Below are 15,078 nucleotides of genomic sequence, written 5' to 3' on the forward strand. Positions count from 1 at the left end.
ACACTAAACATAAATTAAAAAGAAATAATAAAGCGCTTTTAAAAACATATAATGTTAAATTATCTAATATATATAAAAAAGCATAAAGCTGCCTTTACAACAGATAACTTATTATACCTTACTAAAAGTAGAAAGACTACCTAGGGCACAAATAAAGACGCCTGTAGTGCAGAAGTTATAACATTAAGAAAATAAAGTAAACCTTAACATTAATGTTATTAAGAAGATAATAGGAAGTTATTTTTAAGCTAAAAACTTGCTAAAATAAAAGGCACTAAATGTCCTGCATGCAGACACATCTATGCACTAAAGGACTACTTCTATGTCTATCTAGACAGAGCACTAGACTAGTAGATGCTAAATAAGAGAGTTAAAGAGCTTATAGCATTAAAGCGTAAGCACAACTTAGAATTTTAAGGCCTACTAAGAGGGCAGCGTAGACATAATTTAAGAATACTAATCCTAAAAAGTTTACATACACCTACACTAGAAATACAAAAAAACTAACTTAAAGGCTAGAAAGTATTAAGAGTTAAGGCAGCTACATTGCTAGCTATAGTTAATTTAAACTAGAACAGATATTTACTAAGAGAATTATTTATCCTTAACTTAGGCTTAATATGCTATATTATAAATAATTTTAATTAGATCTATAACTATTATCTACTAACACTAAAAGACTTTATTTAGTCTAAAAACTCTTACATATAGATTTAAGGCTACAGATTAATTACACTAAGCCTAAAAAGTAAGCATAGAACATATAGTTAAGCATATAGTTTTGTACTTTATAACACTGCACTGTGCCTAGACCTGCTGTGCAACCTAGTCTTGTTCTGCCTACTGCAATAGAAAGAAATCTAGTAGGACACATAAGCAGAGCTAACTGCTTTAAAGGCTCTAAATAAGATAATAATTAGAGATCTTATAGAAATCTATAGCTAATAGGTGTTAGAGTACTATCTACTATAAAAGGGCTTATATTATACACACATAATTAACATAAGAACTAAACATAGTTTATAAAAGGCATTAGCAGAGCTATAGCATAAGCGTCTAGGACACCCTAGACTAGCTACACTTTAACACCTTATATAGCAAGCTAAAAAGGTGTAAATTAAAGAAATTACAACAGTCTAATATAACTTATGTAGCAGAGCTAAGATATAATAATAAATTAGCTGCGCACTGCAAATTAGTAATAGTAGACTTAGTAAAAGACTATTAATTAATTTCTATACATACAAAGTATAAAGCATTATAAAAGAGTAAAGTTAAATGCTAATTACTAATAAGTATTTTAGCCTCTAGTAGGACCTCTACTTTAAAAATAATAAGCTTACTAAATTAATTATTAAAGCTTTTATAATCTTTATCTTTTTTCTAAAAAACTATTATAATATTACTGTAAAAGTTATTAAAGCTAATAATAAGATTACAACAGTAAAACTAAAGGTAGAATGCTAGCTAGCATTATAGAGAATAACTGTTAAGCCTTTAGCACTAAATACACAAGCCTAGAACAGAGGAGCTAAACGCTTAGGAGGTGTAAATAAAAAGAAGTTATAGGCTATGCAACTAGATGCTAACCTACTATAGAACATATAGCTATACATTACTAGAGCCAGCGTATACCTATACAATTAGACGCTAAACTATGCTAATAACTAGAAGACACTATATAAGATCTTCTTTACACAAGCAGCTTTAAATAATAGAGTTATTATGTTAATTTAAAAGCTAAGCTTTACACATCTAAAAGCCTATAGCTGTAAAGCATTTATAATAACTAATAACACACATTAGAACAAATCTAAGCTACAAAGGCTAGACTTAAAGGCGTAGATTAGATATCTAGTTAGGTACTAATTATTAAACATCTACTGTGTATAAATACTACTGCTAGCAAAAGTAATCTATACACATAATGTTATTTTTAATAAACACTTAATCTTTAGCAGTAAGCCTAAAGACCTAATAAATAACCTTATATATAACATAGTAAAAAAAATTACTATATATATTAAAATAATTAAGCTTCTAACACTTAGTTATTAGCTAGAGACAGAGTTATTCTATAAAGACAACACTATAAATAATACATTAAATTTTAATAAAGTAGACCTACTAGGCTACTATTAAAGAAGGAAGATTAGAGATAACTATTTATCTCCTCTAAACACTCTACTACCTGCAGCATTACTTATGCAGTTAATAGCTAGAGCAGCACTAAAGCTAAGCTAAATAGAGTTGTTAAAGACTATACTATAGGCTATAGCCTTTATAGCTAGCATAAGATTTAGAAGTGTAGAAAAGCATAGCAGCAAGACACTAGATAAAGCAGCATTAATAAAAATGCTATTTAAAAGAAAAACACCTTATAGAAGCTAGCTACTACTTTTACTATTAACCTAAAAGCAACTAGAGGAGCACCCTTTACATAAGATGTTTAAGGCAGCAGAAAGAACGCACCTAGATAGTTATTAAACAATAAAATTCTAGACAGAGGTCTAGACAAAGCTAATTAAGGCAGCTAGACAGCAGATTCTAGATTATATGTAGGTGTACACTTATAAGCTTAACAAGCACTACAGATTGCAAAGATGTAAGGTGTAACTAGTAGTTTACAGCAATTAACAGAGAAACATTACTACATAAAATACCTACACTGCCACCCTAGCAAAACGCTTATTTTAAATGCTAATAGCAATATCTGCACGCTTTAACCTAGAGCTTAAACAATACAACATAACTAACGCGTTTATACATGCAGTAATTAACTGCAATATCTACATGCAGATGCTAAGAGGCTATTAGAAACTAGGTATAATACTAAAGCTTTAAAAAGCACTATATAGCTTATAAATTTTTTCTTTACTCTAGCAACACTATTTTATAATAACTTTTAAAGGCCTTAGGTTCTTAGCTGTCCTACATAAACTCTACTGCATAACTAAAGCTAGAATATTTGTCTTCTTCTACATAGACAACCTTATTATTGCGTACAGAAAAGGCTCTAAAGTAGATGCACAGCGTGTAGTAGACTAGTTACAAGAGAAGTATACTCTAACAAAAGGCAAGGACCTATAATAGTTTCTAGAAGTTAAGATTATTAGAGATTAACAGCAATAAATAATTTAGCTGTTACAGGCCTTATATATTAACAAGATAGCTAGGCTAGCTAACAGAAAGGACCTGCAGCACGCTACACTTATAAGTAGGATTAAACTTATGCTGCAATCTAGTTTTGCAACCCTATTAGAAGTAAATTAATATTAGCAGAAGATTAGATCTCTGCTCTTTACAGCAGTTACTATAAGACTAGACATTGCCTTTACTACATCACGCCTTGCACAGTTTCTCACGAATCCCGCATCTAACCATTAGGATGCAGCCGATTGAGTCATCCTGTACCTACATGCGACACAGACGTACGCACTCTAATTAGGAGGAGAAGACTACTTTATAGTAGCAAGTAATGCGTTATTTATAGATAATACACTAGATAGAAAGAGCTCTTAGGGCTATGTTATTTAACTATTTAGCAGATAGATTGCATAGCAAGTAAATAAACAAGATATAGTTACAACATTAACAACAGAAGCAGAATTACTTGCACTATTCTAAGTTGCTAAGGAAGCTATGTTTATAAGAATGCTTCTTAATAAACTGTAGGTTAAGCTGCCTAATTTAACTATTATAATCTAGTGCGACAACAAGCAGACAATCTAACTAGTAAACAAAGAGATATCTTAACTTTAAACTAAGCTCCGACATGTCAACATCCATAACCACTGGCTCTGACAGGAAGTCTCTCGACAAACGATCAAGGTTGTCCATGTCCCCTCCAGCAAGATGCTTGCGGACGGACTCACTAAAGCCCTTCTAGTCAGCAAATGGCCAAGCTTTCTTCAGCAAATTCGGCTAGTTAACGTCAGGGAGAGGATAGTTAGTTAGGAAGCGGATATGGAAGAGATTGAAGCAAGAATGGAAGCCCTGGAAGCATACTAAGGTTGCGCAATCAGGAACCAGCTTAAAGCATGTCCAAGCTGAGGGGGTGTGTCAGATTTGCGCACCTACTGTTAAGACAGGAGGAACGCTTGACGAAAGCTGCTACATAGTACGAGCAATAAGCTCAAACAGTATGTTGCTGTAAATTGCAGCAGTTTGCAGCATGTTGCAGCAAATTGCAGCATTTTGCAGCATGTTGCAGCAGTTTGCAGCAAATTGCAGCATTTTGCAAGCTGGTCGCGCATAGGGCAAGTGCGCGAGGGACTCAGATCAGCAAAACAAAAAGCTGAGCAACACGAGTAGAGCAGGAAAAAGGATTGAAAAATCAACACAATAAATACAATTAATCAATCATCCTATACATCATATCCAAACCCATCATTCATCTCAGGAAGCCCAGAAACAGTGCTTCAATCTGACAGCAGCAGTACAATCTCTTTAAGAAGGCGCAGCGTATAGCTTACTATAAGCTGCCTTATAACATAGATAATAAGCTTATAATACTGCAGCTAATTAAGCTAGTAGTTACACACTAAAACTTATACTTTAACTATTTTAAGTAAGCTATAAAGCTTACACTAGCTATTAACACATATATAAACACCTACATATAAAATATAGTAAAAGAGGATATCTACACTAACTTATAAGGTAAGGATTAGCTTACTACTTTATAGTAGATAAAATTAAACAGCCTTATAGCTACTAATTAAGCTATTATTACTAACTATATAAAAGTTTTTAGGCTACTTAAAAAGTGTATAAAGCGCTTTAAAAGACATAGTAAGTATAGCTTTAGTGTAATTACTAAAGTAATTTTAATATTTAAGTTTTTACTTACTTAATTAGAAGCTTACCTTCTCTACTATAATAGTATAGTCTATAATGCTTATAATAAGGCGCTTAAAGATTATCTTCCTATTAATCTACACACAGCGCTACTTAAAGTAAATAAGTACTACGCTAAACTTAACAACTTACTAGCTTACTATACTACTATAATACTCTATCTTTACTATAAACACTACTATAATTAAGTGTAGGCTAAGAAGTCTAATTAGCTAGCATCTAATAATCTTAATTTCTAGGCACTATAGGTAAATTACAAGTTGCTACTGTTACTAAGGCCTTACTACACACACACACTAAAGAAACTAAGTAATATTAATAACATAATTAATAGCATTATTAATCCTACACGTAGTAATACTAAGAAGAATAAGTATAAGTAGTAAAAGCATAAGCTAATTATTAGTAAGAGCACTAATCCTATATAATACTAGTTTAGGCTGCGTGATTAATATCTTAACTTTAGTAAGATAGCGCTTATAATACTCTCTATACTAGCTTTAAGCTGTAAGTGTAAGCGCGTTTTTAGTAAGCTTAGAGATCTACTAGAGCCTTACTAACACTATATATTACTTAAGCTACTTACAGCACTACACTTAGTACAATAATAAAGACAGGCTAGTTTTAGTAGTAGTAATAATAATAATATAAGCTAATTAAAGCTTACTAATAAGCAGATAAACGTTTTATACAAGCTTAGTAAGTAGGTAGGCAAAGACAACAATCTAGATACATAGGACAACAGCTAAGACTTAACACTAAAAAATATATATAACTTTCCTATTTAGGAATTAAGCACCTAAGCTACTAATTAAGCTAGCAACTTTCTGCTAAGCTAATTTAATTAATCTAGCTAAACCTTATACTAAAACGCAATTAATTAAGCCAGAAACTGCCAGCTTGCTTGATTGATTGATCTCAGGTGTGGTATAAAGTACCTTTGTAAAGCCGGGACCACTGTGTAACAACGCAAGTGCGTTGTGAAGTGGCTGTACAATTTCTTAACATCCTGTGAGAGGTATCGAGCAGGAAGGACGAGGCACAGAGAGGGAATGCAGGATAGGGGGGGTAACGAGAGTAAACCTTAGGGTCGGAGGCAGAGGTACGGAGGGTGAGGAGCCTATATACCCCGTGCCAAGCCTAGGGTACTCAGGGGTTGGATAGCTGTAACATAACCGTGATACATCCTTAGTAAACAAACGATTATGTTATTTTCCAAGCATGTAGACAGTACACCATTGTCGCTGCATTGTCGCTGCCATCGCTTCCGTGACCAGTGTTGTTTAATAGCCTAGTTAATAAGATTTTCTTTGCGAATTACTAAGAAATATATACTGTTGTCTAGTATAAGAAGTGCAAAGTCGCACACAACAATAGACCTAGACTTGTACACAATGGACCTGTTATCTTGTTGTCTGAAGGACTTGTAATCATAGACGATGAAAAGACTAGTAAAGTTGTGGGCAAGGAATACCTACTTAGTATTCCCATTTTTTAAAAACAAATATTGCTAAATATTGCCAAATATATAAAATTAGGATAGATTACTAGGGGGGTTGATAGCGGGAAGATTGTCACGGAAATCTCCTTCAAAACATTAAATCATGATGGTATTGAGGGCGAGTTCGTGCTCGATGAGGAGTTCTGGACTAGGTCTCTCTTCTTTCGCCCAAGTACAGGAGCGATTGTGGAGGCATTTGGGACAAGCACCTGGTCCAGATTGCGGCAAAGAAACACGTAGTGGCGGAGTTGAATAAGATGAAAGGCTTCTCGGAGCTGTCCAAGTTATTTGTGCTTGAATTGCGAAAATTTAGCGATAATGAACGTCTCAAGAGCGCCTAACGGCAACCAAGAACGGTTATTTTCTTAGACTACCCTACTTTGCGCCGGAAACGGTCGAGAAGATTTTGGGACTTCCGTTCGGCGATATGACTGTCCGCAACAAGCTTGATGCCCTCAAGCAAAGAAAAGAAGGTGAAAACAGTGGGGAGCTATATACTTCACACGATCTGGCACCTATATTTGGAGCCGTGGTGGAAATCAAGTGAGCTCAGATCAAGTCCGAACTAAAAAGAAACAAAAAGTTCTTGCGCAACTTGGAGAAACATCTCCCGAAAGTGCCGAAAGCTATTCTCCATTTAAAGACGAATGGCGTTTGAGGATGGCGAGAGCGTATTGAACGCACCAAGATGTAGTATTATTACTTAGATGGTACTGCGGCTACGAGAAGTGTGATCAATGAGGAGTGTAAATGCCGCCGAACTTGCATGGGATTTGATGGGGAGTAGCATCACGAGAGAGTCAACTCTGTGCGGATGTATCATTTGGGGTTACATCAGCAACGAGAATGTCGATCGTGGCTAATGAGGCGTGGCTGGTTTGTTATGACGTCATCTAGTAAGAGAGACGGCTTTTCCTTCAGAGAAGACCGCGCGACGTGTTATGTAGCTCTCGCAACGCTCCGAGCAAACGCTAGGAGCTTTTTTAATATGATCAGCCTGTAAACGCGCCGGCAAAGAGAGGGTCGGGAGGTAGTTGGCGAGAATCTACAGATGAAATGTAGAAGGCCGAACCAGAAGTCAGAGCTTAGGGTGCCAGAGAAAGTGGGTTATGAGGGATAATATAGAGATGTCCTAATAACTAAGCCATTACCCTCCGCTTGACTCATAGCCAAGGATATTTTGACAGCATGAACACGATGAAAGGAAGCAAGGCGAAACGTTCGTCTCAACGAAGAGAGAAACTACGGGGGTATCAATTCAGCCAAAATACATGAATACATAACATCATAAATATGTTCAGCATTTCTTCTCACCCGCCGCCACCACCTCCGTTGCCAGCCAGCACCCTCAAAACCGGCCCTAAGAACGTACCCCAGACGCCCTTTTCTGTCTCCTCCTCATCTACGCCATAACAATACTCTAAAACCGCTCCGTAAAACCTCACAAGTCTAAAAATCCCCTGTACGGACCTGGTCGTAAGACCCACAAGCTTCTCATCTGGTCCAAGGATCGTAACATCGCCGCCCGAGCCAGAAAGATAAGCGTAGTATACTTTGTGCTCGTGGCCGATAATTGTGATAGCGGGTTCGAGGGGGGGTACTGTATTGACATTGAGGGTAACACCGGGTGTGGCGTCCGCCTCGGCGGCAAGGGGGTACGCTGCGATATCTCCAGCTTCCTCCGCCGCAGACCGAGTACTTGCATGAGAGGGTTGGAATCCAGACACAGCCTGCGTCGCTAACGATGCCTTCTTCCTCAAACTCCCCGCCATCCAAATCCCCATCTGCAACTCCGCTTCCTTATGATCCCCATTCTCCGGTTTAACCTCAATCCCAGAGAACAGCGCCACACGCGAAGTGAAGTTGTCTGTTGTATGCGACACCTCGGGATACGTCCTTTCTAGATGGTCGTAGAGCGATGCGAAAGCGGGGTCGAGACGCGAGGTTGAGAAGCAGAAGTCTGTCTTGCGGTAAAGGGTTTTCATACGGGTGGGAGAGGTGTGGGTCGGGTCGGGGATTGAGGAAAGGTAGCGGGGGGAGAGGGATTGGGATTGGCTGGGAGTGAGAAGGTTAGCTATAGAAAGGGGGGGGGTGGCGGGGAGTGGGAGCCAAATCATACACGCTTTCGCACCGCCATTTGTCTTTCCCGTGAAGCTTGATGGCCAGCTCTAGCAAAGGATAAACCACGTCAAAGCACCATGCGTTCTCATCGCGACCATACTCTGTACAGAGGCGCGCGTTCTGGAATATCGTCTTTACCCGCCGCAAGGTATCTGCAAGCTCAGCTGCATTCTGCGAGTCGGCTTCATCAAACTCCTCCTCATCAATAGGATCGATATCCAGAGATGGAAGAAAAACAGGGTCTCTACAAATGGCTTCCTGAAGACCGGCCGGAATATATCCATGGCGTGCCGAAAGTCGCTTCCTCAATTTACCAATATCCACCGCAACGTCCTTCGGCAACGGCGTCTTGTGCATGGTTATTGGACCCAGCGTGATCGCGGGCTGCGCCGTCCGCAGTGCCGTCAAGTGCCGACTCGGGCTTACAGAGCGCTTCCTGTCCACCACCACGCCGCTACCACCAGTACCCGTCGCAGTCAAAGTCGTGCGCTCGCTCAACGCAAGCACGCTACCCACACCCACCTGCGACACGCTCTGGGCGGGTGCAATGTTGTCATCGTTGCCGCGCCGCCTCTTCGGGCTGCCATCTCGAGAGCCCTCCATGTCGCTGTCATACAGCGAGGAGTCGCGGCGGTGTTTACGCAGTTGCGAGCTTGGTGATCGTGGAGGCGTTGGTGGGCGATTCGGTAGCGCCGCAAGAGCAGGTTCGGGGGAGCCGCAGAGCCAGGTGTGGATTCGGTCGCGGGTATCATAGGGTAGTGAGAGATGTTGAGGGTCGTCCATAGTTGAGGGAAGCCTTTGGAGGGGATGAGGGCGAGTTTGTTATTGATGCCGGTTGCGTCCTCGCTACCAGCCACAGCCGTTGCGCCAAGACGGCATTTTCCGCCAGAAAAGTCGCTCTCTGCTCACCATCAACACCTTCATCTTTCAACGCTTAGCCGGGTTGCGACATGCGTCCACCTCCCACTCCTGACCAAAACTGCTGCTCCACGTCCTGTTTTAGTCATTTTCACATGCAACAGCCTAGAAGCTTAGGCCTCTATCTTAAGACTAATGGATAGCCTTAATCTAAATACCGTATTCCGTCATGGTTAACTGGGACATGTCTCCGAACTCCCCTGTCGCATTCCTGATACGGAAATCCCCCTTCCCTGAGCCGCAACAGCTCCTAAGGCTTTTACTATAGCACCTACTGCCTTCACCATGGCCCCTAAGCCATTGCCATGGCCCTTACTGCCTCTACTGTTATAGATGTAAATAAATACTCTGCAGCAGAGCACAACACACTATACAATACACTTCACTTCATCAGCTTCTACCATAGCTGCATGCTCACACAACCTCCCTATTTAGAACAACTCCCCCTCCCGGAGAGCGCTCGGCCCGGTCATGGGCACGTGACGTCCCATCACGTGCTGTAGTACATATATATCCTTTCCCGAACCCCTGAGTCTCCTCAATGGTTCGTTTACCAATACTATCCTATACCCCTTCCGCGCTTCATACATCTTTCACACAGTGCTCTCACATATTAATATTACTAGGTTTACCTACAGAGCAAGGCGTAGTATTGGAAACTGGAGACCGTTGGCAAGATTGTTAACCATAGACGTATTAGCTACTTTTCCTACTTTACGTTCTCGCATAAGGCTTCTATTTCCAAACCGTATAGACTAGCTAGTAAAGATAGCTAGGAGCGTAAACAGGAGGTTATTGTTGGTGTCGCAACTTAGTTTAAACTTTCAAGACAAAACTATGGTGACTTCTCAGGAAGAAACTAGCAAGAAGACCCTCGTGTAGTAACAACGCACAATTAATTTTATTGCTCTGTCGAATAGCTATTTTGCATTGCTTTTGTTAGACGATAGGACAACACCAACAGTTAACAGCATGTATTCAGTATATCACTATATGACACGAGAGGGTTTAAGCTTGGTCGGATGCGTCCTTGTGGGACTTGAATGGACAAAGAATGATCAGCCAAAAGCAGCCAGGCTTAAGCTTAGCCAGATGCGTCTATACTAAACTTAAATAGACAGGGAATGAGCAATCCAATGCATCTAGGCATAGGATCAAGAAGTAGCATGTATATAAGCAGTAGCAAATCTCCGCCTCAGAGGGTAGCTATTCGCGAAGGTTAAGATCCACACTAGAGGCTTTGTTTAATTAATTTCCCTACTTGAAGAGAAGTTCATCACGTCTTCTAGTGTATTGCACATTTATTTTCATACTCTACGACCTGTTACTTATGGTTCTATAACGGAGGTATTTCAACCTCTAGTCTAGCTCTATCCTTTCGACTAGAGGCTCTAACAAATCTCCGCGCTAAACTAGCCTCCGATCCTAGGATTCTTTTACTAGCCCCTTGGTTTCTTCTAATAAAATACCTTCCTTATGTTCCTCTAGCACTTAAGCTTAAGACAACGAGATATAAGGCTAAGCTTTAGGCTAAGCTTAAAATAGTAGAGCCTAAATTTAGGGAAGCTAGCAACCTAGAATACAATAACATCGTCTAAAAGCACACTGTCAGGGTTGTCTAGACCAAAATAAGCTAGAAATTGAGCCATCCCTAGACAGCAGTAGTCAAGTGGAGTCGAACGCGGCGGGAAGAGTGTGCGTGCATTAGAGGCTGCTAGAGTCGCAGCTAGAAGAGGCGCTAGGCGTGCGAATAGAAAGTGGAGCCCAATGTCTGATGACTTGAGTGTTCTTTGCTTAAGAAAGTTGTTGAATTTACGTGGACAGGTCCTGTGCATCTGTCATGGCGATAACACGCGACGGAGGACGCACTTAGAGGGACGATGTAAAAGTCCTATGACGATCCTGGGTCACGAGTCTAGAAGAGTCTCAAGCGTGACGCAGGGAACCTTCGAGGAAGTGGAAGATGGACGAATATCTCATGCCTGGGCCTCTCTGGTGTATTGACCCTGTGGGTGAAATACCGCTACTTACCGGTGACTTAACCAGTAGCACTGAAGGAACACCTTGCAAGGCTTGACGCAGCATGAATTGATATTCGTCCTTATCTTTCTGTTATCCAATATATCTGCCAGTGGACGTAATAGCTTCTATAGGCCATCATGCGTCGAATTGGTACCTGTAAAGCCACAGTCGTGGCTGTGGCAGGGAGAGAGCGCGAAATCCTATGAGCAAGTCACGAAATATGACACTTACACCGAAGGCAGCGCAGCCAACCCGGCAGCGTCTGCGATGTCCCGCATTGGCTAGCCATTAAACAGAGTAGCATCACCTCCCACGCGAATTGAACACTAGGCGGTTTGCTACGATTGTTACTACAATACTGTAGTGCGCCATACAATCTTGCCTACCGTTGCGTCCCTTAATATTCCGTACGTGGAAATTCGAACCCAACGAAACTTTCGACTCTGTCAAGAGAATTACCATCTTTTAGCCAAGGCGGGCGTTGACGTAACCCTCGATCCTGGCGAAAAGGAGGAGAGCGAGGAGGACGGCTTTCGCAAAGCGAGCTTGCGTTGATGGGCTGAGGAAGGTAGCGGAATGCAGGCGAGTGTGTGAGTGTAGAGTTGGCGCGGTTCCAAGAATGGGAACGACGATTGCTAGCCACGAGCAGGGTGACAGAAAGAGCGAACAGCCTTCACCCACCAACTCTCCCACATTATGACGTTCATCCCTCAGTCTTCCTGACCTCTTCAAACGCGTCCGGTCTCCCTCGCTGCCTCTTTCGTTTGTAGTACAACATACGCAAGAAAAGGTCTGCTCAGTCCCTAATGTGGTCAATAGGTCCTCGTCAACTATTTGCTGAGCGTATGTTGTCCAACGATCAAGCTCCTCCTCCTTTTGCTGAGCATCTTTACCGAGGATGGTTCGGGGCCAATTACGTCCACCTTGTAACTGATGAGGACGGTGAGTTGGAGGGGAGCAAGCGTGAAAAGCTGCAGCTGACTGACTGCTAGTGTGGGATGATTGATGATATGCTCATAGACTTTAGTATCGGGTGTCAAATGTGAAATAACTACTTCTTCAGCAATACCTATCACCCCGTCGAGCGTCGCATCGTCTTGCTGAGCTTCCATAGAAGTGTTACCAGTCAAAGAAGCGAGAGGATATAGGGCGCTAGTCTCGGCCAGGCATATCCCCGCAGCATGGCTAGAACACCACTCTTTGTGACCGCAGCTTCGGCTCTCCCGTATTCTTAGGGCTATCTTCCTCCTTTGAAACGATGTCCCTTAACTACGGCTCCGACGATGCTTTCCCACGATCTCCTGGCCTCGTTCCCATCTGACTAAAAGCAACGACTTCACCCTCCACGCCACCAGTAGTGACACAGCTAGTTAACGTTTCGTCTACTGCTCAGAAAATTGGCTCTCCTCCCCCCAAAGACCCAGGAAGTCGAATCGACGACAGACGCTTCCTAGCTGAGGGGACTCCGTTCATCTCTAGCTATGGACCAAAACCAGCCTAACATTGCACAAATAGTCGGCGAACGTGCATTGAATTCGAATTCTGGTTCCAATGTCGACGACGACATAGAAAGGGTTATCTCTAACAGACGTTGTCCATGCTGATCAAGTAACGGCTACTAGAAGCAATATATATAATACCTCAAGCTAAAACGTTCGTCAGACAGTGAAGTTTCACCTAGCATTAGCAGTAACGAAACTTACAGTTTCCGTCAACACTTTCTGCGCCCCTGTCTATTTCATCAAAACTCATCTACGTCTATCGAGTCCGCCAATTCTGTTACTACATGATGCAGTCACACAACACGGTGTCGCACGTGTCTCACGCGATATCATACCCATGTACTGCACTATTCACTCATTAGGCATAGCTCCTATCTCGTACAGTATATAGTCAGCCCAGAGCTCTATCGAGCTCCTTAGACCTTACAATACACTCATTCCACCTTGTTTGGATCTCGCTCCCTTGTCGAGTCGTTTGCCATATGCCCCCTCCTAAGCTCATGCAAGACACGGCGCCAGCAAGATATCAGAACTAGAGTGTCCCTTCTGGCAGTCCACGGACCCGCATCAAATGAGGGACATAAAACCAAAGTACAGGGGTCAACGATACACCGGAAATTAAAGAGGCCATTGTATCGGTTATAGCACACACCTGCCGATAGGGGCAACCGCTTTATTCCAGAAAGGTCAGAGATCAGGCTTCGAGAGGAAAGGGATACGACCATAACCTCCCACCCAATTCCACAGCTAGAACATCGATATCTTTGAGTCAGCAATTCTACGCCGTAGGGTGTGCCGGCGTCTCTGCTCGAAGCCTAGCCTTCCAAGCTCGAGTTCGGTTATACTGCATAAGCCGTACTAACTGTCGAAATTGGCATCGCCGAGCGGGAGGAAATATCATTGCGTGCGAAAGGATTTCCACCTCGATTGTAGGAAATGGCCTATTTTGGGACCTTGGGTACAGGTTGTAGTTTTTTGCTATGGTTATTTCTCGTTCTATCAGCATTGGCATTTGGTTGGAACGAAGTTTAGGAATTTTTGGATGGTATAAACGCTCAGCACGAGCAGACTTAGCACTACAGATATACATAGGAAGACTAAATGCACCCAACAGGTTACAATTTCGTTCATCTTTGCCTTGCTCCTCTTCAGCTGTGCTTACTTAAACAACCCCCTAGCACCACTCTCATGGTCCTTCCATAGAATGAAATCACACTGCTTGCCCATCTCTTTCGGACATCTTAGGACTATGTCATTCAGCCAACTCCTAGAATCACTTATTAGGTCTGGAACCTACATGTCATTCCCTCAAAATGGCCCCTTTTCTTAACTTGTTTCCAGATCGCTGGGAGGTTGCAGCTGCAGAACCACTTTCCGTCATGGTACCGTGCGAACCTTGAGAATGGTTGGGGTTTGCAATATTTGCATGGGACCGGACGTGAGAATTGGGTGCGTGGGGGAGACGTGTGCTTTAGGGATTGTATCGGTTGCCTTTTAACGGCAGAGTGGAGAAGGCCAAAGTATCTGCGAAGGAATATGGGACCCATAATCAAGACTGCGGATGATGCTAGTAGCGGGTAGACAACAGCTTCGTACGTGAATATATATTCTGGAGGCCGTCTTCAATTTCCATAGACTTCGGTTTGGGGTATGCATTGGGTTTCGCAGTTGTGGTGGCTGGGCCAATTATAACTTAGTATGACCTTGTTCCTAGCTATGACTCCTCTGTTCCTCTGGAGAGCGATATCAATGCCCAACAAAGTCGTGGTGCGCTTGGAACGCTGTGACAACCTGTCGTAGTGAGCATCAGTGTTGCCTCAGGTTGAACTCTTGAATGGCTCGCATACCCTCTGATTCTGCCTGATGACAGTGTTGCCTGGGCAGGCGAGATCCCATTTTGCCTTCTTCTTGCATATTGGGCTTCAGCTGCCTCCGACAGAGCGGCGGGTTGTCAGGAATCCACTGGTCGCTAGAATATGCAACATTTTAGGCACCTTATCCCTCACACGATGGTTAACGAACTTGGCCCCAGGGTCAAAACACAGCCCCTGATGTCACTTTTAACTGCCTCGTGAAGGAGTGTCGCAACACTAAAGAGCGAGTTAATAAAGAGAAAGGAAAGTTAGATCAAGCTTAGTTTACGTAACACAGATA

General features: G+C 42.1%; 3 protein-coding genes across 3 annotated transcripts; 1 reads left to right on the plus strand and 2 right to left on the minus strand.

Moving 5' to 3' along the window:
• Positions 1-6,254: 6,254 nt before the first annotated feature.
• BDR25DRAFT_357716 (uncharacterized protein) lies at positions 6,255-7,224 on the plus strand (the record flags this gene model as incomplete). The annotated part of the gene is made up of 6 exons (XM_033695843.1): positions 6,255-6,286; positions 6,424-6,547; positions 6,580-6,651; positions 6,696-6,904; positions 6,979-7,032; positions 7,104-7,224. The coding sequence occupies 6 exons, from the start codon at positions 6,255-6,257 to the stop codon at positions 7,222-7,224; spliced, it is 612 nt and encodes a 203-aa protein (XP_033545233.1).
• A 392-nt stretch (positions 7,225-7,616) lies between these two features.
• On the minus strand, positions 7,617-9,289 carry BDR25DRAFT_344352 (uncharacterized protein). The gene is made up of 2 exons (XM_033693932.1): positions 8,481-9,289; positions 7,617-8,416 (listed from the first exon to the last, which is right to left on the minus strand). The coding sequence occupies exons 1-2, from the start codon at positions 9,263-9,265 to the stop codon at positions 7,672-7,674; spliced, it is 1,530 nt and encodes a 509-aa protein (XP_033545234.1). The 5' UTR covers positions 9,266-9,289; the 3' UTR covers positions 7,617-7,671.
• Positions 9,290-13,972: 4,683 nt separating this feature from the next.
• BDR25DRAFT_56849 (uncharacterized protein) lies at positions 13,973-14,669 on the minus strand. Its single transcript, XM_033698757.1, has 2 exons — positions 14,222-14,669; positions 13,973-14,171 (listed from the first exon to the last, which is right to left on the minus strand). Exons 1-2 carry the CDS (start codon positions 14,469-14,471, stop codon positions 14,083-14,085), a joined length of 339 nt encoding a protein of 112 aa, XP_033545235.1. The 5' UTR covers positions 14,472-14,669; the 3' UTR covers positions 13,973-14,082.
• Positions 14,670-15,078: the final 409 nt, after the last annotated feature.

This window comes from Lindgomyces ingoldianus (genome assembly GCF_010093535.1).
Source record: "Lindgomyces ingoldianus strain ATCC 200398 unplaced genomic scaffold BDR25scaffold_25, whole genome shotgun sequence".
Lineage (NCBI taxonomy): Eukaryota > Fungi > Ascomycota > Dothideomycetes > Pleosporales > Lindgomycetaceae > Lindgomyces > Lindgomyces ingoldianus.